We start from the raw sequence: 27,980 nt of genomic DNA on the forward strand, positions 1-27,980 counted from the left end.
GATGCGCAGCCGAGTTCTGAACGGATTGAAGGGGGGATAGATGGTTAAGTGGGAGGCCAGTGAGGAGTAGGTTGCAGTAGTCAAGGCGAGAGGTAATGAGAGCGTGGATGAGAGTTCGGGTGGTGTGTTCAGAGAGGAAGGGGTGAATTTTGCTGATGTTGTAGAGAAAGAAGTGACAGGTCTTGGCTGTCTGCTGGATATGGGCAGAGAAGGAGAGGGAGGAGTCGAAGTTAAGTTAAGAGAAAAATTTAGGAGCCTAACTGAATTAGTGTTTTTTCCTTGACTTATGATTGAATGTGCTCTAGCCATTCAAGTTGGCTGTGTGTGTGTGTATGTTTAGCAGAGGAGCCATAATAGGGTCTTTTAAGCTATAGATGTAATATAATATTGTTTATATTCCTTTGATTGGTGGCCTATGGCATTGCACCAGAAGTAAACTGGGCAGAGGAGGTGGACCCCTACGGTCCCAATTTGCCTCTATATTGTATTGCTTCTAATTTACAATTCAGCGACATTTGTTCTTTGTGTCAATATTTGTTGGATTATTTGTAGTAAATAATTAGCAGATTTTAGTACACACAGCTTCAGCTTTAGAAATGTTAATTTCTTTCTTCATCTCTCTCTCATTCACCCCTGAATAATTCACTGCTGAGTCACTTTAAAGTTGAAGTAACAAAACATCTGTTTACTCACAGTTTGTAGTTAGATTATAATCAGACAGGCTTATATATACATATTACTATACATTTGTATTATCAGCTCCTTCCATGTGCTTAGATGGTAATGGATGCTCACACCACCATAGATCCTCTCAGGTTAGGAGAGATCATGAGCTCCATGTGCTCCATGTGCTGTGTCTGCTGTGTCTAACCCCCACAGGAAGTTGCATAGCTGTGTGACCTCTCTAAGTAATTCACATCAGAGGTCACAGAGTAATCACAGAGAAATAATAGGTGACAGGCAATGCATGTAAAATACAATTACATTCCAACAAACCCCTTCTCATGCATAACTGTCATGCAATTATTTATTCATACAAAGTCCAAGCTTTATACGCAGATTCACAAAATGTTCTCTGGGTAACGGTTTGGTCATGATGTCAGCTGTCATCTCACTGGTGTGACAATAGTGTAGACTGATGACCCCTTCTTTTGCCAACTCTCGCACGTTGTGGTATTTCGTTGCGATGTGCTTGGTGCGTGACTGAACCTTGTCATTCTGTGACAGTCGGATGCAGCTCTGATTATCTTCCATTATCTGGATTGGTCTCTGTTCAGCTATTCCAAAATCCAGCATAAGTTTTTCAATCCACATCAGTTCTCTGCACGCTTCCGATACGGCCACGTATTCAGCTTCTGTAGAAGACAAACTCACAATACTTTGTTTATGACTGGCCCATGAAATTTGTACATTTCCATACATAAACACATATCCACTTGTGGATTTATAATCAGAATGATCCCCTGCCCAATCTGAATCACAGTAACATATTAGTTTTGGATTACTATTGGCTGAAATCTTTAATTTACAATCAATGGTACCCTTTAAATACCTTACCATCCTTTTAACTGCAGTCCAATCTGATTTGGTAGGTGAGCTGACCCTTCTGCTCAAAATTCCTACTGCATTTGCTATATCAGCCCTGTATGTGGTAGCTAGATATAAAAGCTTACCTATGGCTGATCTATATTGGATGTTATCTGGTAAAGGTTCTCTCACTGTTTCATCCTTCAGAAAATCAGTGATCATGGGAGTGCTTACAACTTGGGCATCTTGCATACCTAAACTTTCAATAAGCTCATTTATTTTCTGCTTCTGGCTTAGAAGATAAGAACCATCATTTTGTTTCTCAATTTCTATACCAAGATAGTATGACACATTACCAAGTTCTTTTATCTCAACATTGTGGTTTAAACATTTTACAATGTCCTTGTACTCTTGCTCACTTTTGCTTGCAATGAGCAGATCATCAACAAAAGCTAAAATGTATGCATATTGTCCATTTGTGCACCTAGTGTACAAGCATTTATCTGCTTCACCTTGCTTAAATCCTAAATTTGTCAATATTTCATGCAATTTATCATTCCAACATTTTGCACTTTGCTTTAATCCATAAAGACCTTTGTTTAATTTACACACTAGCTGTCTTTGTTTTGTATTTATGAAACCTGTTGGTTGTTCCATGTACAAGTCTTCAGTTATATCTCCGTGAAGAAACGCTGTTTTCACATCAACGTGGTTGACTTGCATGCCTTTTGAGACTGCAATGCTCAGAAGTGTTCTTATTGTCGTGTGTTTCACTACAGGTGCAAACACTTCATCAAAATCTTCTCCATATTTTTGAAGATATCCCTTTGCCACTAATCTGGCTTTATACCTTTCCACTTTTCCTTGTGCATTCCTTTTTAACTTGAATACCCATTTGCATCCTATAGCTTTCTTGCCAGGAGGTAATTTTGTAAGAATCCAAGTATTATTTTTATCCAATGCATCAATTTCTTCTTGTGCAGCTTTATGCCATTCAGCAGCTTCTTCTGCTGGCATTTTCTCAATCTCATCCCATGTTAAGGGCTCTTGAGCTTCTGCTGACTTTGTTAGGTAAGACAGTCTTGGGGGTGGAACACCTTTGTTTTCCCTGGATGAGCGTCTGACTACAGGTTGGTCCGACCTTTCTGCATCCTCTAAATCTGAGAGTTCTTCTCCAATTGATTCCCCTTCTCCAACTGTACTGTCTTCTTCAATGATCCTTTCTGTGTCTGCTTCCTCTGCCTGTTCCTCGTTAGATACAGATGAGTTGCTTTCAGACATCTGCCTTGGTATGGCATTTATATACACTGGCATGTCTATTATGGTTCTAGTTTCATATTCTGGATGATAAGGCTCATCTGGGATAATCCAGCCTTTATCAACCCTTTTGTTTTCATCAAAATATGTAACATGTCTTATGCCAACAATGCCAGTTTTCAGATTCAAAATTCTATATCCTTTGTGTCCTGGAGTATAGCCAACTAAAATGCCCCTTTCTGTTGTGGAATCCAGCTTATGCCTTCTTTGCTTTGGTACATGAGCATATGCTGTACTTCCAAATGTTCTTATGTGTGAAAGGTTTGGCTTCCTACCATGCCATGTCTCATGTGGTGTGCGCTCAGCGCCTTTAGTTGGCATTCTATTTTGTAGGTACACTGCTGTGAGAATGGCTTCCCCCCATAGTCTTTTAGGGAGATTGCTATCTGACAGCATACATCTGGTCATTTCCACAAGTGACCTAAATTTTCTCTCTGCAACAGAATTTTGCTCTGGTGTATAAGCTACTGTTGTGATATGTTGAATGCCTTCTTGTTCTAGAAATGTGCGCATGCTTTGTGAAGTGAACTCACCACCATTGTCGGTCTGAAGAACCTTTGGTTTTCTTTCAAATTTATTGCTCACCATGGCTACGTATTTCTTCAGCATGTCTGTGACTTGACTTTTTTCTTTCAGCAAATAGGCCACACAATATCTAGAGAAATCATCCAAGAATATTAGCACAAATCTGTTATTTCCCAATGATGGGATATTAAACGGTCCACATAAGTCACTGTGTATTAAGTCCAGCACTTTATTACTCCTATTTCCTGTGTATGCAGGAAATGAGGGTCTCACACCTTTTTGAGTAACACAGTCTATGCATTTCTCCATTTTACCAGCATCTGCACTTATCTGAATGCCAGTGGCTAGTTGCTTACTGTAAAGATCCTGGATCACCTTAGAATCACGATGTCCCAGGCGGCTGTGCCAAATTTCCAGACTACATTTACCATCATTCTTCCTTACTTGCGCCATATGTGAGGCTTCACCTGAAATGCTCAGTTTATAAACATCATTATGCATAAAAGCTTCAGCATACACTTCATCATTTTTAGAGATTGTGCACTTACTGTTTTCAAAATGAATCACAAATCCCTTCTTATCTAATGTAGATACACTAAGCATATTGCAAACTGCTTGGGGAATATACAAGACATCACTTACAGGAATTTCTTTAACTTCATTAGACACTTTGCATTTTAAGAATCCAATACCTTTTGCTTGGATCTTAGCAGTCCCTGCGTTTGCAGTTTTAAGAATACCTTCCTCTGGACACATTTCCTGAAAGAAATTCTTACAATTGGTTAAATGGCATGTGCTCCCTGAATCCAAAATCCAAGTACTTTCATTTGAATTATTATTTACCATAGTCAAAGATTTTTCTGCCATTAGAAAGCCCTTGTGTTTATCTTTGTCCTTCATACATTTCCTGGTTTGAAAATTCTTTAGTTCCATTGGCTTAGGTGAGCTAGAGGGAGTGTTTTGTGTTTCCTTACACCATTTAGATACATGTCCCTCCTTTCCACATGAGTAGCAAATCAGCTTGCCCTTGGGTGGAGTTTTCCCATAGCTCCGCCTTCCTCTGTTCTTTGCCAAGAAATTTGTTTCATTTCTCTCTGACTGACTTTGAGAACACATCTCCTCAGAATCATTTATTATGCATTCCTGCCTTAGTTTTGATGTTGCCTGTTCAAAAGATTGCCCTTCAATGGCCTCATTTACAGACCTAAAAACATCAAACTTCTTTGATAGTGAGGTAAAGAGAAATGCTCTTTTCAATGCATCACACATGGGAATTCCAGAAAGTTCTAACTTTTGAAATGAAGACATAAGATGCATAATGTGATCATTACATTTACTTTTATCCCTTAATTTGGTTTCATTCAACTCTGCCAACCAAATTGGTTGCTGCTTTGCATATGTAGTTGCATACATAGTTCTCAGTTTATATAAAATGTCCTTTGGTGTATCTTTTCCCTCCACTAATATGGCTTGTTTCTCTGAGAGAGCTTCCAAAAGCATGCACTTCACATAATAGTTTGCATTGTCCCATTCAGCCATATTTTCAGCTGTTCTGTCTTGGTCTAAGCATATATTTAATCCTTTTGCTCGAAGGAGACATATGAATCTTAGTTCCCATTGCTGATAATTAAACTCAGTTAATTTAGGCACCTTGAGAGAATAGAACAATGGTGAATTTCTTCCCTCAGCCATTTTCTTAGCCTTCTGTCTGCTGTGTGGGGGGAGAGAGAGACAGACTGAATCTTTCCTTTAAAACTTAAGAGAAAAATGTGGCCTTTTTTTCTGCCTGGTAATATTTCTCTTCTTTTTCAATTCCTGGACCCTGGGCCCGTAACCCTTTTGTTGGATTATTTGTAGTAAATAATTAGCAGATTTTAGTACACACAGCTTCAGCTTTAGAAATGTTAATTTCTTTCTTCATCTCTCTCTCATTCACCCCTGAATAATTCACTGCTGAGTCACTTTAAAGTTGAAGTAACAAAACATCTGTTTACTCACAGTTTGTAGTTAGATTATAATCAGACAGGCTTATATATACATATTACTATACATTTGTATTATCAGCTCCTTCCATGTGCTTAGATGGTAATGGATGCTCACACCACCATAGATCCTCTCAGGTTAGGAGAGATCATGAGCTCCATGTGCTCCATGTGCTGTGTCTGCTGTGTCTAACCCCCACAGGAAGTTGCATAGCTGTGTGACCTCTCTAAGTAATTCACATCAGAGGTCACAGAGTAATCACAGAGAAATAATAGGTGACAGGCAATGCATGTAAAATACAATTACATTCCAACAATATTATGTGTAGCTCAGGCCACAGAGAGAAATTATTACAGTAGAACCCCTGCTGTTTCAAAATTCACAACAGTGGGAACAGAGAAGTGGGAGGAACTGTTTTTTTTTAAGTTCAAAGTTTAATACGGTTCTAGATATCTTGCACAAGTCAGAGCAAACTGGAGGATCTTAATGACCAAGCAATATACAAAATCCTTGCCAGCTCCTCAGCAGGGATATGATAGAGATGTTTAAATACCTCAGTGGCGTTAATGTACAGGAGGCGAGCTTTTTTTCAAATGAAGGAAAACTCTGGAATGGGGGGGGCGGACGATGAAGTTAAGAGAAAACAGGCTTAGGAGGAATTTAAGAAAATACTCTTTCACCAAAAGAGTGGTGGATGCATGGAATGGCCTCCCGGTGGAGGTCATTGAGACTAGGACTGTGTCAGACTTTAAGAAAGCGGACAGACATGTGGGATCCCTTAGGAAAGGAAGAGTTAGTGGTTACTGAGGATGGGCAGACTGGATGGTCCACTTGGCCCTTATCTGAAGTCATGTTTCTATATTTCTCTAATGTAATCTTTCAATGGCTGACTCAGAATCGAAAGATTGCCATTAAACTTGCTGGAAGCAAAACGAAAAATAAGCTTCCTGTATCAATTTCTGAAAAGTGTGAGCCAGTGACCTCTGGTCTTAACTTCCAATATATTTTCAAAAAACATGCTGTACTCATATCACGGCCTTTCATAGCTGGATTCTATTTCACATAACACTCAAGATTTAAAATCATTTCTAAATGACTAGTTTTATATAAAAGCTGGGGAAGGAGGAATTTCTTTTTTCTAACAGAAAATCTACAGAAACTGTCAGGACACATACATTTATTAGGGGCTTTCTGATACATATCAGATAACTTTCCAATAATAACCACAAAACACAGGGTAGAGTAAGTGGCATCACATACTCCACACTATGGTTGCTGGACTAGAACCAAACCCTGAAGTATGTGTCAGCAGTCATATTCTTTATGTTAACAGACATGAGAAACATACCATTCTGTACTGTACCGAATGGCAGCTGCTATTTGGGCACATTAGAAAGTTGGCAGGAGTGCAGCAAAAACGTGCAGTCAGCTTATGTCTTTTCATGAAGTGTAAAAATTCCTAGCCAAAGTCATCTGATGTAATATGGAATCATGCTAAAGTTAGGGACTGATACTACCACAATGTCAGATCAGATGATATAAGATGTAGGTATGTACCTTGCTTATAGTGTCAGTTTGATTATGACATGTTTATTAAATAGATTAGAAATAGAAAGTTGGCAGTGTTCTACATACTGTATTAAGACATACATGCAACATATTTACATATTTCCAAACTACACATTGGGAATGCATGCTAGTGTGAAGGTTAAACTTTCCTTTTACTATTACAGTAGAAATCCAAAAGTCCAGATGCCAGAAATCTGGACCCCTAAAAACTGTGATATCCAGACCGCTTGCGAATCCGAACTACAAGTACTGCACACCTTCTCCCCCCCCCCCCCCCCCCAATACACACACAAGGTCTGGTGTCTCTCCCTCCGATCCCAGCGCTGCCCACGGCTCTCTCACTCCCCCAGTGTACAATACCTTTTCAGAAGTCTTCTGTGCTACAGCACCAGCAGCAGCCTTACAGGCTGTCTCCAGCCTGCACCAGACCTTTCCCTCTGACCCATCTTGCCCTTCTGAAAAGAGGAAGTTGTGAGCAGTGTTGCCAGGTGGGCGGTTTTCCCGCCCAATTGGGCGGTTTTCCGCGACCCGCCGCAGGAAAGTTTTGCCCGCGGCGGGTCGCGGTTTTTTGGGCTTGTTTTGGGGTCTTTTGGCGGTTTTTTAAAGTGTTTTTTTGGCCCGCGGGGGGGCGTTTTGGGCGGAGTTAGTGACATTTTGGGCGGGGTTAGTGACATTCTGGGCAGGGCCGATGACAGGGGAGGCGGGGCCGGTGACGGGGGAGGCAGGGCCGGTGATGGAATAGGCGGGGCCGATGACGGCGGGGAAAAATTTTTCCACCTGGCAACCCTGGTTGTGAGTAAGGCTATCACTGGTGCTGCAGCATGGAAGACTTCTGAAAAGGTATTGTACCCTGGGGGAGTGTGAGCACCACGGGCAGGGCTAGAAGAGGGAGAGACACTGGACTGGGGGGGTGGAGGTGGGGAGGCATAGCCACTAGGATCCTGGGCCCCCTCCTTTGGGGAACTGGCAGAGAGATGCTGAATTTGAATTTTAAAAGTACTGCCCGAGAATCCAGAAAATACAGAAATCTGGACTGACCAGATCCCCAAGCAGTCCAGATTTTTGGACTTACACTGTACTGTTAATATTAGTCTATTTAAATTTAAGTGCTCTTTCATTGTCTCTAATTAATTTTCTCATTGGATGTTCAAGTTTCTTGCACTTAGGAGAAACCTGATTCTGCCTTGAATTATTCAGATATATTTATCATGTTGCATATGAGATTCCTCTGTTCCTCTATAAACATGCTGCAGGGGGGTGGGAAGGAAGGTTGAAGAAGTGAGCTTGCACAGATCCTGATAATCTGGAAAAAAATTAATCTGTCACCTCAGTCAGTGCAGAGCAGCATTAATGATGATTAATTTGAATTCTTCTGGCAGGATCTGTAACATGCTGTAGTGTGTGTGTGTTTTGTTTTTCGAAATGTTACCTATACAGCAGAACTGGGTGATTTGTCAAACGTTTTGATTGTCTTCTCTAACTTATGTGGATGTGCTGTCTCATTCCTGTTAATAGTCTGGCATTCCTTTCCTTTCTATACTGATTAATTTTATAAACTGCTTCATTGCCTGAAAAGCAAAAGGTGATATAGCTAAGTGAGCTTTAATAAACATAAATGATATTTTACAGTTTTTATGACCCCTGATGCAGGCAAGGTACCAAAACATTGCCATGTTGGGTCTTGTAATTTTTTTAGCTACTTTAGGGCTGCAGATTTAATGGATTAAAATCTTAAAACATTAAAATAAAATTGATATTTGGGCACCCTTCCCCCACTTTGTATGTCTGCCATCTGTCCCTACCTCCCTTCCTCTTCCCCCAGTTCCCTCTTCCTCCAGTTCTAACCCTAACAGCGCTTTAGAAATGTTAAGTAATAGTAGTAGTAGTCTTTACCAGCAGAGATTAAACCATAAGAACATAAGAATAGCCATAAGGAGTCAGACCAATGGTCCATCTAGCCCAGAATCTTATCTCCAACAGTGGCCAATCCAAGTCACAAGTATCTGGCAGAAACTGAAATAGTAAAAAAATAAAAAAAGGGGAACAAAAGAACTACCCCTCAGACAACAGTATCAAAAATAGTAGAGCATACATGGCAAGAGCCAGTAACACATATATCATGTATACGTATTAGGCCCAGAGGCATCAGATCGTTATAAATATGGGCTATTAGACCTCTTATAGCACATGCTATTCCAGATCCAACCTCCTCCACAAAGCAGTCAATTATTTGACTCACTGGTCTTACACAGGCTAATTTATTATATTTTAATTTTAAACAATATGCTGCTTCTCCCAACAATAAAAACTGGCAACCATTCTGTATCTTAAGGATAGCAAAGTCTGGAAGGCCAGCAAGGGAAAAGGAGGTAGGGAGAGATACTGGACCCTATGTGTGTTTGTGGGGGGGGGGGGGGGTGGCAAGGAGGGAGAGAGGGACAAGATCGGGAGAGAGAGCAAGGGGAAAAACTTTGTTCCTTAAATATATAATATAAAAACATTACATTTTGTTTAAAGATCAAAACACATTCAGTGTGACATATATGCAATAACAGGGAAAATCAGGAGGGGGCAAAATCTTTTAATGTCACTGTACTGTTCTTTTGGGTAGGGCCCTCCTCTATCTTCAAGGTATGGTGGGGGGGGGGTCAGGAGCAGTAGACCACCGGGGGGGGGGGGGGGCACAAGTGAGTGAGGACTGGTGAAGGCAACACTAGATGATGGTCATTAACTGAACACAGAATGTGAAACAGGACAATGACAAGTGATGCTAAATAATCAGAGGAGCATTCCCACAGAGCTCTAAATGTCAGTAGAAGAATCTTACACTGTATACAGCAGGTTCCCAAATCTGATCTGGGGGAACCCCAGCCAGTCAGGTTTTCAGGATATCCAAAGTGAATATGCATGAAATTGATTTGCATACTCTGCATGTATGCAAAACAATCTCATGCATATTCATTTATTTATTTATTAACACATTTAATATACTGCCTTAAACTAACGGGTAGATGTAGGCAGTGTACAATAAAACACAATTAAGAAGAAAAGAACTACAATAATTTGAAAGGAAATCATTCACATTCATTCAATCACAAAGTTATAAGATAGCAAAAGAAAGGTAAATGGGGAGGGATGGGAGGAAAGGTACAGGGGCTTTATTATAAAGTAATAGAAGTACAGGGAGTAGCAAAGAAGAAAGATGGAAAAAACTGATCCTTTTTTTAATTTAGATTTTTTTGCTCACACTTTTTTCTGTAGTAGGGTATTTCTCTGTTTCTGGAGGGCTCACAATCTAATTTTGTACTTGAGGCAATGGAGGGTTAACTGACTTGCCCCAGATCACAAGAAGCAGCAGTGGGATTTGAACTAGCCACCTTGGGATGTCAAGACTGGTGCTCTAACCATTAGGCCACTCCTCCACTCCATATATAGTACATGTATTGTGCATATCCTGAAAACTTGACTGGCTGGGACAGAATCACTGGCATACAAGATAACTCAGGAAGCCAATGAAATTGAATCAAAGGAGCAACGCTATCAAATTTTCAGGTATTACATAAAAAGCATGTGCATACCCTTTACAGAAGAGCTTAGCGTTATTTCCCACACCCAGCTATGGACACCATATTTACACCTGCTGAAACCTGATGTAAATCCAAGCACTCAAGCTGGGTGCAAAAACCCAATATTCTAGAACACTGCATGCAATTTTTTGAAAAGCCCATAACCTACGTATGCCCCTCCCTTGGACACGTCCCCTTTTGAGTTGTGCACTATGTGATGTAGAAGCTTAGCATTATAGAATAACATGCAGCCAGATGCGCATGCAAATCTTAATTGGTGCTAATTAAGATCAAAAATTGGTTAGCATCCAATTATTGATGGTTTAACAACTCATTAGCCTTAGCCAATTAAGTTGTGTGTACACCTTGGAAGTGTACCCAAATCTGGGTGCCATATATAAAATCTGGGGGGGGTGGGGTTAAATCAGTTTTAAATATATTGGTACTTGAAATATCTCATAAGTGTGCTGCCAAACCTAATAAGCCTATATGTTAGCATTTCACACTCTCTCTTCATCCTGCCCTGGTAGATGGTAGTATACCCCTCACCACTATGCTCTTCCCCATCACACATGAAATTTCTATCCATAAAGATTCCACATTGTGTTTTGCTTCTTCAAGAACTCTTATGCCGTTTCACTCTATGGTATCTTTAACATATGGTGCCATCCCTTTACCAAACTGATTTACCCTGTCATTTTGCTATAATTTGTACCTTGGTACCATTGTCCCCTTTGGTTGTCCTCCTTATACCATATACCTATTGTGTCCAACTCCTCATGTATTGTCTAATCTAATCTAAGATTTGTACACTGTGCTAATTCTAGTTTGAGGTTCAAGTCGGGTCACAAAATAAGCGACTCAAAATAACATGAGGAATTACAAAAATTCAACAATAAACCATCATAAAATTTATCAAACGGAAAGGTTTTTAACTTCTTGAGTAACTGAATATAATTCACTTCCAATCGGATACACAGGAGTAGATTCCCGATGGTAAGGGCCCTTAAAGGAAACATAGCTATCCACATGTACCAAGATAGCCAGCAACTCCCCAACACAATTCTAGGTGATATGCGAGATCTGCCACCTTTGTACTATGCAGGCAAGTTACTAAACAATAGGCAGCAGCAAATTAAACATGTAGCTAGCCAACTGCCCCAAAGAACAACAGCCATAGCAGTACAGCATCACATCGGATGATATAAAGCGACTCACACAGGTAGGGTGCATGCCCACTCTGCCTGTTGGTAATCTACCGCTAGAGATGGGGCAGAGACTATTGGGAAGAAGTTGTAAAGATGGAAATGGGAAGCGGAGAAGACATAAGAAAAGAGAAAGAGGCTGAAGATGAGAAGGACTGGAGGAGAAAAAGAGGCAGAAAAAAAGAAGGGTGTAGCAGAGAAGAAGTGGCTAGAGGGAGGGAGCAAAAGAGGTAGGATGAAGAATTTTAATAAATGGGGGAAATGAGAAAAATGTTAGCACTGTTTGAGCTGCCATTAGCAGGCTTTTGGACATACAAATTTCTTCCTAGATTCTTATACTTTTATACCTTCAAAATCTAGAACCTGGTTATTCTTATTTATCATTAGTTTGGGACAGGGCTCTACAAAATCACTTGCATGTGTGTGTAGCAAAGCAATTCTCCATTAAATACTGTGTGTCACTTTTTTTTTTTTTAATCAACCACAGCAGTGAATAACTGTGGGGGAGCTGCCATGGGAACTTTCCCACACAGTCTTGCAAATAGTCTCAGAGCTACCTTGGAAGACAAATATTTTCCATGGGGGAGAGGTGCAAAAAGACAAATCGGTTTTGTTGCCTAATCCTACATATAAATATGAAATATATGAATTACAAGGGGTTGCAATATGACTAAAAGTGATTTTAAACATGACTTGAATGTTTAACCCAGTGGTGAATAAAGTGAGGTCTTTCATTTGCCAGCCTGCCTACAGTGAGCTCTCACTGTAAATTCCACAGCAACATGAATCTGTGTCAGACAGTGATGTATCTTATGATCCATGTCACAGCACTAATAACCCTCCCTTTTTCAAAGGGAGACTCCCTTTTAGCTGCATTCATCTCTCTAACGTAGCGCTTTGAATTCTGGCTCTCCAGTGCTTTAGCCTTTCCTCTGAATCTTCTCTCCTCCTTCATACTTTACAGGGATTTTGGATGCACATCTGCAGCTTTTTGCTTTGTGCTTCTTAAGTTTTCAAAAATACTGTTGTAGACCAATAGAAATGGCCAGACGCACATTTGCAATTTCTCCAGGGGGGAGGGGGTGGTGTCTATTTTAAGAGTATATATAGCCCATACCTGGTTGTATGTGTATAAGGCCTGCATTAGCCTAAATTAAGCCTAAGAACCAAACTATTTCTGCATCATAACTATATTGTCATGAATTCCTTTGTGCACTGCATATTGGCTCTAACTTCTTCCAAGGACACATTTGTGTGAAATGACTGTTTGCCTTCTTCATCATCCAGTGAGAAGTTTATGAAAGATAAGTTCACTGAGCTACAGACCTGAGGTAATCTTGGTTGGGGACCCTGTATGTGAATCAGGTTAACAGATAACTAGTCTGCTCAGTGCCGTCATTATTCAAGGCCTTACTTCATCCACTGTTCATATGCACACCTGGTACAAGCCAGATATCATCCCCCTAATTCTATAAAAGTTGCCAAAAATTTAATTGAATGACCTAATTAGCAATAATTGGCTTTTTAACCAGCAAATATTGGCACTAATTAGATTTAATTGGAGTGGAGGAGTAGCCTAATGGTTAGTGCAGTGGACTTTGATCCTGGGGAACTGAGTTCAATTCCCACTGCAGCTCCTTGTGACTCTGGGCAAGTCACTTAACCCTCCATTGCCCCTGGTTCAAAATAAGTACTTGAATATATGTAAACTGCTTTGAATGTAGTTGCAAAAACCTCAGAAAGGCGGTATATCAAGTCCCATTTCCCTTTCCCTTCCCCATGTCTAAATTATACAAGCGAGTCGAAAAAGGGGGCACAGTAATGGGAGGGTCACAAGCAGAATGGTCATTTATACGTGTTATAGAATCAGAGGGATATGCATCTAATGACAGTGCATACATTTGCACCATGTTTTCGTTTGTGCAAATGGCCATGCCTAAAGTTAGGTGCAATTCCCAGGCGTGAGTGCTATTTTATAAACTGCACCTAATTTTAAGCGTGGCTTATAGAACAGTGATTTTTTTTGGCGCCATATATAGAACTCATCACTGTATGGCCAGCCCATCCAGACAGCTATTTTATGTGTAATATGTTGTGTAACATATAATCAGGGTGCTTGCTTGCTAAGGAGAGAGACTTTAGGGAGACGGGTTTTCTGGCTCTTAGACACCTTTTCTCTTACAAATGCTACCTTAACATCCAGGATATAATTCATATAAGTACTTCTGAGTGCATGAACACTTACCCCTGGATTATATAAAGAGCATCCATATTTGGGTGGCCAAAGTTGCACATGGGTTGCGCAGGCAATTAAATTGGCTGAGTCAATTAGCAGCAATAATTGGGTGTTAAGTCAATTACTGGTATTAATTAGCAACATTTTGGATTTGAATACACACCTTGCTAAGTGCTATTCTATAAAGATCTGCGTGCAAGTTTTATAGTACGCAACTCAAAAGAGCTTGTGGCCATAGGAGGGGCATGGGCAAGTCATACAATTTACAAGCCATTTTCTACATGTGAAATACGCTATTATCGGGAAAATGCTGACTAGAATTATCCCCTCCCCCAACAAGTACCCTAAATATTTTGCACAGAAAGCGGTAGTTTTTCCATAAAAGCACTTTGGGGCCAGTTAGGTGGCTCAGTAGCAGTCCTGCACACTGTCATGCAGAGGGATCTGGGTTCAATTTCCAACTCAGGTCCTCTACCCAGAGGAAGGCACATGGCAACACCTAGTGGCTGGATTCAGGACCCATAATTGCAGGGTTCGAGGAGGAGTCCTGGTGCATGGACCTCTGTTGAAGATCAATCACTAATGGCTGAACATGATGGACACAAGATCCAAGATTGCTGCACGTACCTGAGGTGCAGTTGACCTCTTGAATTTGCCTCTGAAGAAATGCCTAAATGTCGAGAGAAAGCAGCCGCTCAAGCCTTCCCAGCCGCTGGAGTCTCCCATCGTTGGTCCGATGGATTTACATTTGAGAGGCACGGGTCTAACAGTAAGGCCAGGAGCGCTCCCGCTGGAGCCAGTGAGAGAGGAAGTGATGGTGTCCATTGGGCTGGAAATCTCGCTGAGCCCCGACCGAAGAGCTCCTCCTCAGCAGTCACAGGGATCGAGCTCCCCACTCTCTGAGTCGACGCTGCCATAGGTGGGAGTTACACCATGCAGCAGTTCGAGTGAGATTAAATTACAACATGGGGAAGTTGGAGCAGAGGGTTCGGTGGTTACCTCTCAAGAAGGCAGCCTCACGGTGAATGAGACAGGAGATAGAGGAGTTGTGGAATGGGAACTGACAGGTGAATTTCCCGAGTCTACAGTGTCTCTGCCTGATTTTCTGAAAAAAAAAAAAAAAGCCTCCTGCGGTCAACATTGGATTCCCTATGGTTTTTTATTTCGGATCTGGGAAAGACTTTGTATTCACAAACTGCTGTTCTTACACAGAGACTTTCCAAAGTAGAATTGAGAGTAGAGAAAGTTGAAACAGAGGCGAAGGAATTGTCTTCTCGTATAGAGCAAATTAATAAGGATTTCTGAAGAGTTCAGAATTTACAGACTTTGTCAAAGATATATCTAATTTGAGAAACAAATGTGAAACCCTTGAAAATTTTGCAAGGAGTAACAATCTTCGCTTCATAAATTTTCCAAGGGTATTCACAGTTACACCCCTGGAAATGGTAAAGCGGAGATGAAGCTGGTTGCAATTCTTGGTGAACAGACATTCGTCTCTACCACAACAGACTATTGGTCAGCACATGGAAAATTTTACATTGGGGTGACTATCTATTGAGTCTTTAGAGAAGACGTCTGCTTGTCTGGCCTTAAGACTGAAAGGTTCCCGCAGATTTAAACGGGCATTTTCAAAGTCAGAATAGGGACATCCCAGTCAGAACGTCCCAAATGGATGTCCATCTCGCATGCTTTTTTGAATACGACACAGCTTGTTGGAAAATGTGAGATGGATGCTCTTGCACTATAAATGTCCAGCATGAACATCCATTTTACTAAATGGAACATCATAATTTTGAACGGGCAAACAAGGGAAAAGGATGTCTGTATAGCAGCAGTCTGAGAAAATGGTCACAGATGTACAAGCAGAGCAGAGGGTCTGCCTAGTGGTTAGTGTAGGACTGTAAACCATGGGTCCCTTTTTTTTGTACTTGTGAGTCCTCCAGGAACCTACTGTACCTGAATGTCCACCACTTCAATTGCCTTCAGGCTTGCAGGTGGATTATATATTTAGGTACAGTAGATATTTTTCAGTTTCTAGAAGGCTCACACACACACAAAAAGAGCTGAGGTGGGATTTGAACCTGTGTCCCTTGGTTTAAAAGCCACTGCATTAACCACTAGGCTGCTCCTCAGACTAGACTGTTTTTTCTTTGCTCAAATGTTTCACGTCAACGAAGAAGCAGGTGCATGGGAAGGAGAGTCATAATACCAAAAAATAAAGTAGCTGATTCTTACTTTGCAGATGCCAAACAATTACAGCCACTGACAAAATAAACATTCTAGAAACCATGACAAAACAGAATAGGTTAATTGGGGAGAAAGCCCAATCTCCTCTAACCGTTGGAAATCAAATAGAAAGAGGGATTGACAGCAGCACTTACCACGGGAAGAAGAGAGCCGATAAAACATACCAACCACAGTCCAAAAGAAGTTGTCTCACACAAAAATGCATAACAGCCTTTAGCCTCATTAAAACTCCTATGAATCGCTGAACAGTAAAGGAGTGGGTGGGAGGGACCCAGCACCACTGGGTGACACCCAGATTCATCCAGCCATTTAGATAGTAAAATAAAATAAAGTGCTCCCAGAGGAAACCCACCTGCTCAACTGGTACCCAGCCAAACTGGGTCAGAAACTTGCTGAAAAGCACCACAGAGGATTTGCATGATCCAACCAATCATCCGCTTGGAGACAGAGAAAAATACAACATTCTAGGATAGGATCCAGGGTGAGCCACAAGAACTACTTTTATTTTCTCTGTCTCCATCCACTGATTGACAGACACAACCCTTTTGTCTGGACTGGTCTAGTATGGATGACAAGGAAGCAGTGATAACCTGAAAGCACCTATCAGGTAGAAAAGACTGAAACCAGTTCAAAACAGTTCCAGCTATATCTAAGGAGTGTAGCCAAGACAGAAGGAGAAAATGATTAACCAGATCAAAGGTGGCCGATAAATCTAGAGAGACCACGAATGATTAGACCTTTATCTAGATTATAATACACATAGATTTCATATATGAAATACAGTGTTACTAAACCAACAAAGGGTAAAGGTATAACAGATGAGCAAACCCAGGTGAAATGCACTGGATCTTCTGCTAAGCTCTTTAGGATTCTTCCTTACCATTTCGCCTCCCAGATGCAAAAGGAATACTAAAAGAGGAGGATGGATGTGAAAAGAGGAAGATACGAAGAAAACAATATCTTCAGAAATATTTTTATTTGGTATTCATACTTTATAGGGTGATTACTGCTAAGGGTTGATGCCATTATTTAAAAAAAATGGGTGATGCTGGCGTAGGAACGAGAGCAATCATTCCTCCACCATACATTAGACTACCTAGGAAACCTTTGGGTAAATGATATGGGGTGAGGGTCAAGGTGGTGAAGGTAGAGTCAGGTGTTCAGCTGAGGAGAGGGGGTATGATCTAGCATACCAGTATCAAAGATAGGATTGGGGTAAGGGCAGTGATCAGAGAGTTGGGGATTGGGATCACTGGGGGGGGGGGGGGGGGGAAGAGCAATGACTGCTTGGCAGAAATTTAAGTTTGGGCAGCCCTTGGGCCCAAGTGGCATTTGCAAACAGTTTATGTGGGTCTGTGCTATGTTCTAACACAGGCCCTTGTGTAGTATGTCCTTTCCTGTAACTACAGGACATATGACGACACTTCCTACAGTTAGTGAACAACCTTTACGCCTACTGCACCTTACATAAGTACATAAGTAATGCCATACTAGGAAAAGACCAAGGGTCCATCGAGCCCAGCATCCTGTCTACGACAGTGGCCAATCCAGGCCAAGGGCACCTGGCAAGCTTCCCAAACGTACAAACATTCTATACATGTTATTCCTGGAATTGTGGATTTTTGCACTTAATTTTTGCACTTAAGGGCGTTTAAGTGCAAAAACGTGTGCACTTTAGTAAACATACCCCAAAGTGTCTTTGATGGCAGGGTGGGGACCAGACATCAGTTAGGATCCAAGGCAGTAGTCTAGACAAATATAAATGGGCAAACCAACTAACCTTCATCTCTCAACATCATCTTCTAAGAGCCTGATATTCAGCCAGAAGCAGTCAGCATTTTGGTGACCACCACCAGCTTTATCCCAGAAATTTAATGCCAGGCCATGATCAGACACCAGCATGGAATACCTGGACATTCATGGCTGGATAAAACATTGCTGGTTAAGTGCAATATTCAGCACTTAACCAGCTATGATGAATCACATAAATATAGAACTACATAAAACACAGTCCTATTTATGCGGTTATTCTAGCCAGTTAAGCGCTGAGTATTGGCACTTAACTAAGTGCTGACTGGAATGCCCACAAAGTAGCCAGTTTTGGCTTAGGCACTAACTAGGCATTTTCAGTGGCACTATCCGGAGCTGTGTCTGGCCATTTAAGACACTTTGACTATCAAGTCCTAAGATTAACAAGTTTCTGAATTAAAGTACAGAAGCCTGTTTTACACATGGTGGAAAGTGTCTGGTTTAAGGGGCCCTTTTACTAAGCTGCGCAGGTGCCTATACATGCCCAACGTGCACCAATTTGGAACTACCATCCAGCTACTGCACGGCCCAGGCAGTAATTTCATTTTTTTATGTGCACAGCGCTAATCGGCATTGTATACGCGCTGATTAACGCGCGAGACCTTACCACTAAGTCAATGGGTGGCGGTAAGGTCTCAGGCCTAAAATGGATGTGCACCAATTTTCATTTTGCCACATGTCCATTTTCGTCCTGTCCCCCCCCCCCCCCCCCCCCACACACACAAAAAGACCTTTTTTGCAGGTGCACTGAAAAATGAGCCTGCGCACATCAAATACACGCGTCTACACCAGCGCAGGCCACTTTTCATCACACCTTAATAAAAGGACCCCTTAGTGTTTAGCATTTCACATCCTGAACAGCAAAGTGTGTGGAAGATCTGGTTAGACTAGAAAACAATTTTCAAATTCAAAATGTTATTTCATTAATGAAACAGAATGAATAAAACCTTTTTCAGTGTTTTCTAGAGTTGCACTAATTCCCAAGCCATGTTTTCTCACTGAACAGATTTACAATCATATCATTATAATGTCAAGTGCTGCAGTGATGAAAAGATTATATCATTTGTACTACTATAATACATCTCTCTGCCATTTACTTTATATCTACTTCTCTCATGCAAGATTCTTGATCTACACCAAGCATTAACCCTGTTATTTTACTAAGCGTTCTCTGTCTATACTTTTGCAGTTTAAAAAACTGGCTGTATTTCAGTTCAGAAAGCAAGACATCTGGTTTGTCTACAGCTTTACCACTTTAACAAAACTGAGAATCTCTGAGCTTTGCCAATTAAAAAAAAAATTACATATATACGGTATTTGTGCCAAAGTAAAATTCTGGGAAGACACATGTCTTATAACAATCAAATTTGTTTTCTGTATTATGTATAAGTTTCTTGTCACAGCTTTGGCATGCTCTACTGAATTAATTCCAAAGTCTTCTGCTAAATATGTGCTGCCCCAATACATTAAAATGCTTAATAAAAGGCAACTTACGGGAGGTCCAGTTTCTCCTTTTGGCCCTCTTAGATGTTCCATTTCAAACATTCTGTAAAGATCCTCATAGTCATAATCATAGCTTTCCATATCAAAGTCATAGCTATTCTCAATGTTGTAAGCATCATCGCTATCTAATATACTATGGTGCCCCAGATCAAGTTGATCATGCAGAGATTGTTCAGCAGCAGAAGACCTATAAAGTGTTCTGTTTAAGATCTGTTGTACTTCCTTCGGATGGGGCTCCACCCTGCTGCTCTTTTTGATTTTATTCTGTTTCATGGACAGACTCAGATCAAATGTTTCATCATACGGAAAGGAGCCAATGATCTTGCCTTCATCTTCTGTAGCATTATCAGAAAGGGTTTTTTGGTCACTGATCCTTTTCAAGCCGGGGTCCTGCTTGGGAACTGATGGAAGAAACTGCTCAGGTCCTGCTGATTTACGTTTAACCTTGTTGCTCTGATTTTCTATGCTTGAATGCTCCATTATGGTGGCACTTCTTGAGGAATTAGGTATTGTGGGAAGACTTGATTGAACTGGTTCTTTCAAAATATGGACTGGCAAAGACCCATTAGTAAGCGAGCTTAATTTGTTCCTTACATTGGGTGGCCTATGTTTAGACTGTGTTTCTTCATGAGATTTTTTATTTGGAAGGAGATCTGCAGACATTAGAGTTGGTCTAGGTGTAGTGTGAGAAGCTGCTGTCAGAGACCGGTATGTGTCAGCTTGGTGACACTGTTTTTTCACATATTCACAATAGTTTGCTGAGGCTTCCGCAGAAGGAATAATATCCAGCTGACATATTATCCCTTCAAAGTGAACAGAATGTGAGTTCATTCTTCCTAAGGTAAACAAACCATCAGAATCAAAGGTCTGTACTTTAGAAAGGGTTTCTTTGCTGAAGTGCTTCTTCCCACACTCAGCAAACATGGAGACTGTTTTGTCTCTAACGTCAATAGCAAATGAGTGCCAGTGTTCATCATGTATGCTGTAATCAAAATATACAGATTGCTTTTCTCCAAGGTACACCACTACCTTTCTCGGCAGTAACTGAATACCAAACTGCAGTCTATTTCTTCTGTTTCTAAAACTGAAAAGAAAAGCGTTGTTTAGTCGATCTGAGCGTAGCCCAATCAATATAGTGAACTGCTGCCCCAGATTTGATGGCAAAATTCTAGCTGTGGGAGATTCAATGTACACATCTTGTGTTAAACGAACACCTTCCATTATGGAGGCTGAACCCTGGGGTAATGGAGTAAGTGACCATGGCACTGAAGTCACTGCTGACGGATAACTTGCTTCTTTGCCACCAAGGCCTAACCGATGAAGAACATCTATGCCTGTAAAACATTAAAAAAAAAAAAAGTACCTGTAATTATTTCGTTCTCATGATGAGATCAGTCAATAGCAAAAGCAATGACGATGTTTGCTTTACATTTCAATTCACACAATTGCTTAGAAGTTAGAAAGTTAAGAGACCAATATTGATAAATGTTGTAAGCCTTAGAGGACTGCAAGATCAGTTTCAATATATCCTGCAAGTACGTACAATGTGGATAGAAAGTATCTGCCTGGTTTACAGATGCACACGCAAAGTACACACCAGCAAAGGTGCACGTGTATTTGAATTCCTATCTCCAAACATATTCTTCTTTCCCCAGCTAGTCCCTTCCCATTTCCTGTGTAGGGAAAAGCTTGTGTGATATGAAGAGTGTGCATACTTCTCCCTGCAAACAAAGGAAGCAGATAACCAAAAGGATTTTTTTTTTGCACGGGTAGACAAGAGTGTATCCATTTAATAAGCTTTGATTGTGGCTCCCTAGCTACATAGAAAATCTGTTGTATGTAAAGCAAAAATACTGTATGTAGATTGAATTACTGTGCATAAATTTTTCTTCCATAATTTGAAAACCTGTTACCGAAGGAGTTTTAATGAGTTAACAATCATCTGCCTGCCTGTTGCCTTCCTGGATATTAAAGTCAAAAGTTCACAGCTGGACTGGATATAATATTGAAAGCACTGGAGAACTGATAAGGATTTATATTGCTGGAAATAATTTTGACCAAAGCTTCCAGTTATATTTTAGTTTAGCTCAGAAGTCAGCAAACTTGCAATGCATGCCCACTTTCCCACTCCTCCCACAAACGCATGTTTATATATATATTTCCATGAAAGTATATATCTATAAACATATATGAGAAAGGGAGGGGGGGAGAGAGAGAGAGAGAAAACAAACCTGGTGCCTCCAAGCAAAAGACCTGTGAGATTCCCAAGCCAGGCTTTTGCTCCCTGAGCCTGCAAAGACAATGTTCACAGACCCTGGCCCGGGGGGGGGGGGGGGGGGGGGGGAGAGAAGATGGAGAGAAATCAGTCATCGGCCTTTGGCTAATTTGGAGAGAGGCGAGGGAGGGTGCAAGGTACAAAATAGGCTACACAAATTTTAACCAATGCATTAACATGCGTTATTGAGCAGTAATGCACATTATGGCTATTTAGTAAATAGGCCTTCTCAACAACAATGGAGTCTGCATTAAATAGCAACAACACTCAATACATGAATGCAGGTTAGTAAACCCAGCCTTTAGATTGGAAGCTCTTTGGAGGCAAGAAAATATCTACTGTACCTGAATGTACCTTGCTTTCAGCTACCAATAAAAATACATGAGCAAAATCCAAATAAATAAATACATTAAACAAGGGTGTACAGTTAGGTGATTTAGCAAGTTTATGTGTGTATATCTAAAGCATGGCCATGAAATAAACCCCAGTGTGCCTCTTTTATGCAGCTAACTTTGAGTGTACTACAAAACAGCATGTGCATTTTCAAACATTTAAAAATTCACTTATGCACATACAGCTGACTTACACAGCTCAATCCCTATTCTTACCCAAATCACAAGCCTGTTCAAATTGATTTAGTGAAACATAACCGGAGAAAGTACAAGGCAATTTTTTCTTATTGGTAAAAGAGGCAACAGTCCTGGGACCCCTACATAACAGTGGCCCTAAACAAAATATCTGCAAAGAAAAGGCAGATGCAGTATCTATCAAGCTGTCATTAACTGACAGGTTCAAATGATCAAGCCCCACAAGTTCATCAGACTTGACAGATCTCACATCTAAGAACCTGATGTTAACAAAATGGGTCTAGCCATAAAATATTGCCTGGAGCCCCATAAATGGTTAAAGCAGCCCTGAGGGAGAAGATCAAAAATGGGATTCCAATTTCTAATGAGTTCTAAATAGTTGTGTTGACTCTTACCTTGCATATTAGCCTAACTCCTGCCAAAAAAAAGCCTTGTACAGTGTCTTCCCCCCCCCCCCCCCCCCCCCCCTCCTTTTGTCATCTCAACAATTGGATAAGAGGGAAGCACAGATTAGGTATTGAAAAAGTGGAGTACAGACAATTGCTTTGATCAAACATGGGGAAGAAAGAATTGCCCTGTAAATTCTATAACTAGGCACAAGCCTATTCTGTACAGGAAAATAGGTGCCTACTGGTCCTTGGTGGCATGCACGGCATAGTGCAAGAGGTGGCGGTATTGGGTCCCCTGGGAAACAGTGTTCATAACATGATCAAGTTTGAGATACTATCTGGGGTGAACCCGCAAAGGAAATCTACTGTAGCTGCATTTAATTTTCGAAAGGGCGACTATAATAAAATGAGGAAAATGGTTAAAAAGAAACTAAAAAGGATCGGCTGCAAAGGTTAGGACAGTAAATCAGGCATGGACGTTATTCAAAAATACCATCTTGGAAGCCCAGTCCAGATGCATTCCACATATTTGCAAAGGTGGAAAGAAGAGAAAACGTCAGCCAGCACGGTTAAAAGATGAAGTAAAAAACTACTACTATTACAGCAAAAAGATTGTCCTTCAAAGAATGGAAGAAGGACCCAAATGAAGAAAATAAGAAGGAACATAAGCACTGGCAAGTCAAATGCAAAGTATTAATAAAGAAGGCTAAAAGAGAATTTATATAAACTTGCTGCAGAGGCCAGAACTCACAGTAACACTTTTTCAGGTACATCAGAAGCAGAAAGCCTGCAAGGGAATCCGTGGGACCATTAGATCATGAAGGAGCAAAAGAGGCGCTCAGGGAGGACAAGGCCATAGCGGAGAAACTGAATGAATTCTTTGCTTCTGTCTTTATGGAAGATGATGTAAGAGATCTGCCTGTACTGGAATTGATTTTCAAAAGTGATGACACGGAGAACTGAAAGAAATCTCGGTGAACCTGGAAGATGTACTGAGCCAAACTGACAAATTAAAGAGTAGTAAATCACCTGAACTAGATGGCATACATCCAAGGGTGCTCAAAGAATTTAAGAATGAAACTGCTGATCTGCTGTTAGTAATATGTAACCTGTCATTAAAATCGTCCGTAGTACCTGAAGATTGGAGGGTGGCCAAAATAACACCTATTTTTAAAAAGGGTTCTAGGGGTGATCCAGCAAATCATAGACCGGTAAGCCTGACTTTGGTGTTAGGCAAAACCGTGGAAACTATTATAAAGAATAAAATTACAGAACACGTAGGCAAACATGGTTTAATGGGACAGAGTCAGCATGGGTTCAGCTGAGGGAAGTTCTGCCTCACCAATTTGCTTCACTTCTTTGAAGGGTGAATAAACATGTCAATAAAGGTGAGCTGGTTGATGTAGTGTATCTAAATTTTCAGAAAGTTACTCATGAGAGATTCCTGAGAAAATTAAAGAGTCATGGGATAGGAGGCAAGGTTCTGGTGTAGATTAGGAATTAGTTATTGGACAAAAAACAGAGGGTAGGGTTAAATGGTCATTTCTCTCAATGGAGGAGGGTGAACAGTGGAGTGCCACAGGGATCTGTACTGGGACCGGTACTATTTAACTTCTTATAAATGATATGGAAATCGGGACGACGAATGAGGTGATCAAATTTGCAGATGACACAAAACTTCAAGTTTGTTAAAATACGTGCAGACTGAAATATTGCAGGAAGACCTTAGGAAATTGGAAGACTGGGCATCCAAATGGCAGATGAAATTTAATGTGGACAAATTCAAGGTGATGCACATTGGAATGAATAATCCGAATCATAGTTACATGATGCTAGGGTCCACCTTGGGGGTCAGCGCTCAAGAAAAAGATCTGGGTGTCGTTGTAGATAATACACTGAAATCTTCTGCTCAGTGTGTGGCGGTGGCCAAAAAAGCAAACAGGATGCTAGGAATTATTAGGAAAGTGATGGTGAATAAGACCAAAAATATTATAATGACTTTGTATCGCTCCATGGGGCGTCCACACCTTGAGTATTGCATTCAGTTCTGGTCGCCGTATCTCAAAAAAAGATATAGCGGAATTAGAAAAGGTTCAAAGAAGAATGACCAAAATGATAAAGGGGATGGAACTCCTGTCATATGAGGAAAAGCTAAAGAAGTTAGGGCTCTTCAGCTTGGATAAGAGACGGATGAGGGGAGATATGTTTGACGTCTACAAAATCCTGAATGGTGTAGAACGAGTAGAAGTAAATCGATTTTTTACTCGTTCCAAAAGAACAAAGACTAGGGGACGCTCGAGGACGTTACATGGAAATACTTTTATTAAGGCAAATAGGAGGAAATATTTTTTCACTCAACGAATAGTTAAGCTCTGGAACTCTTTGCCGGAAGTTATGGTAACAGCGGTTAGTATATCTGGGTTTAAAAAAAGGTTTGGACAAATTCCTGGAGGAAAATTTCACAGTCTGCTATTGAGACAGAAATGGGAAGCAACTGCTTGCCCTGGGATTTGTAGTATTGAGTGTTGCCATGATTTGGGCTTCTGCCAGGTACTTGTGACCTGGCTTGTCCACTGTTTGGAAAACAGGATACTGGGCTAGATGGACCATTGGTCTGACCCAGTATGGCTGCTCTTATGTTCTTACAGAAAACTAACCTAACAGGAAATATGAACCTAAAATTTAGGCGTGAGCATTTACATCAGCCATAAAGCTGGTGTAAGCGTTTATGCATAAATATCAATGCATAGTTTACAGTATTCTATAAGATACACATGTAAGTGGAAGAGTTCCCAAGCCCCAACCATCTGTGCACCCACCTGTAAAATACATGCTATGCAAGTTCTGTGTGTTTTTACAGAATAGCACAGTAGAATTTTGGCATTTACATTCAAAACAGGAGCATAACTTTTAGTACCTATTTTACAGAATTGCCAATTAATGAAGGTTGTCTAGAACCTGAAGAAAATCAACTATATTTATGCCACAAAGAATCTTCTTGCTGATATTTTCAGATGTGTAAGAACATTTTTGACAGTCTGCTTGAAAGGAGAAAGCCACACAAGTAATCTTTGTAAAATGCAGTCTGTATTTTAGCTGTAGCATATACTTAACCCAACTTGCACAGGGTATCTAGATAGAAAATAGAATATTGAAGTCAAGGCATTCACAAATTATTGGCTATTTTATGAAAGGCTCACTGAACATAAAGCCTTTTATAAAATATAGATCCATGGGAAATATACATTTCACTAAAACGTTTATTTTGTAAAAATACAAGTTCAAAAAAGAGCTGTTAAGTACATAAGTACATAAGCACCGCCATACTGGGAAAAGACCAAGGGTCCATCAAGCCCAGCATCCTGTCTCCGACAGCAGCCAATCCAGGCTTCAAGAACCCGGCAACCCCCCCCCCCCCCCCCAAAAAAAAAAAAATGTAATAATGTTCAATGGACTTTTCCCTCAGGAATCTGTCCAAACCCCCTTTAAATTCCGTAAGGCCAGCTGCTATCACTACATTCTCTGGCAACGAGTTCCAGAGTCTAACAACACACTGTAAGAAAAACTTTCTCCTATTTGTTTTAAATCTACCATATTCTAGCTTCATCTTGTGTCCCCTGGAGCGGATTAGAGCGGACAGATGTGAAGCATTTGTTTACACTTTCAAACAAACGCTTCACATCTGTCCGCTCTAATCCGCTCATTATCTTGTAGACTTCTATCATATCACCCCTCAGCCGCCTTTTCTCCCAGCTGAAGAGCCCTAACCTTCTCAGCCTTTCCTCATAGGGAAGTCGTTCCATTCTCTTTATCATTTTCGTCGCCCTTCTCTGCACCTTCTGTAATTCCTTTATATCTTTTTTGAGATGCGGGGACCAGAATTGGACACAATACTCGAGGTGTGGTCTTTGCAACCTACAAGTAAGTACTGGCACTTTCACATCTAAGAACCATATTTTTTGAAAACTACACATATAACAGTAGCATATTAAGAAGCCAAGCTCCTAGTTAAGTTTTTATATGTTTAAGGTAATTTAAAATCACATAGAGTTAAGCGCAATTGCCCCTCAATCCCTTCTCTAATGCACAGTCAGAACAAGCAGTTACATGATACTTATGCAGACTCAAAAGTGATACAAAAGCTAAGTGGGAATTTTAAAAAATAAATCCCTGCGTATAACTTTCTGGAGGGTACAGGCCACCCTTCTTTGAATATGCGTGGCCTGCGGCATTTTAAAAAGGCATACAACCTAGTTATATCATTTGACCTAAATTATTCTGCAAATACAATACTGAAAGGGCTGGAATGCTTCCTATTTCCTAAAGGTTCTCAGAAAAGAAGTAAAAGCAACTCTTCACAGAGGTCTAAGATCAAATGACATCAGACTCTATAGAAGAGCACATCAAGAAAGCATCTAACATTATCCCATAAAAACAAAATCCTACACAGATAGTGGTAGAGGAACTATGGATATGTCTTCTTGCTTAGAAGACAAAGAATGAGTGAATATTCTTGAAACAGAATCTTTGAATCAAAATCAGCAATCAAATATGGTACTGCATCCCAGTTAGACCTCCTTCTACAGGTATGAATAGGACCCAGGTCATACTGGATAAATTTTGAGAGAGATACAATCCATCTGCTGGTGGGGTGTTTGGCAGCACTCCCTCAAAGCATGGGCATAGTTTGGGAGATATGAGAGGACAATGCCCTGCCAAATGTAATAAGAAAACCTGGGCAGCTGGAAGGCGAAGACATCTCCACTCCCACCAGTACCTCATATCACACAACCAGACATCCCTTTGCATCAGCACTTATCTGAATAAGAGCAACTGCTGCTGACTGAGATAAATATCTTTACAGGCCACCTCTGAACTATGGGGGCAATTCCATAATAGGGCAACTGGAGGGCATGAGGTAACAGCTTATTCTATAACAGCATCTAGGCACCTCAGTTCCATTAATGAATACTGGTGTAACCAGCTATCAAGATGCCTTAGGCACTTCAACTTACACCAGCCATTGAGCTGGTGTAAGTGCCTGTGCCTAAATGCAGAAGTGAAGTAGGAGCCACACCTATGTCCCAACCATGCTCTATTCTGGAGAAATTCAAGATTCTAGAATACCAGCAACCGCAAACTGGATCCAGACTCTAGACAAGCAGCATGCATGAGTGCATCCGGAGCTGCTATGGGCAAAGGAGGCCCAGTTCACCAAAAGGAATAAGAACTGGGTCTCCCC

At 40.8% G+C, this 27,980-nt stretch overlaps 1 protein-coding gene across 2 annotated transcripts in view; it reads right to left on the bottom strand.

Annotated features, from left to right (window-relative positions):
• The window catches only part of COL24A1 (collagen type XXIV alpha 1 chain), an 804,368-nt gene that overhangs the window by 753,181 nt on the left and 23,207 nt on the right, over positions 1 to 27,980 (bottom strand). For both annotated transcript variants that reach the window (XM_030205800.1, XM_030205801.1), the window contains one exon: positions 19,479 to 20,821. In XM_030205800.1, coding sequence (XP_030061660.1) covers positions 19,479 to 20,821 — 1,343 coding nt within the window. The remainder of the gene's footprint in view (positions 1 to 19,478; positions 20,822 to 27,980) is intronic.

Source organism: Microcaecilia unicolor, chromosome 6, assembly GCF_901765095.1.
Source record: "Microcaecilia unicolor chromosome 6, aMicUni1.1, whole genome shotgun sequence".
Taxonomy (NCBI): domain Eukaryota; kingdom Metazoa; phylum Chordata; class Amphibia; order Gymnophiona; family Siphonopidae; genus Microcaecilia; species Microcaecilia unicolor.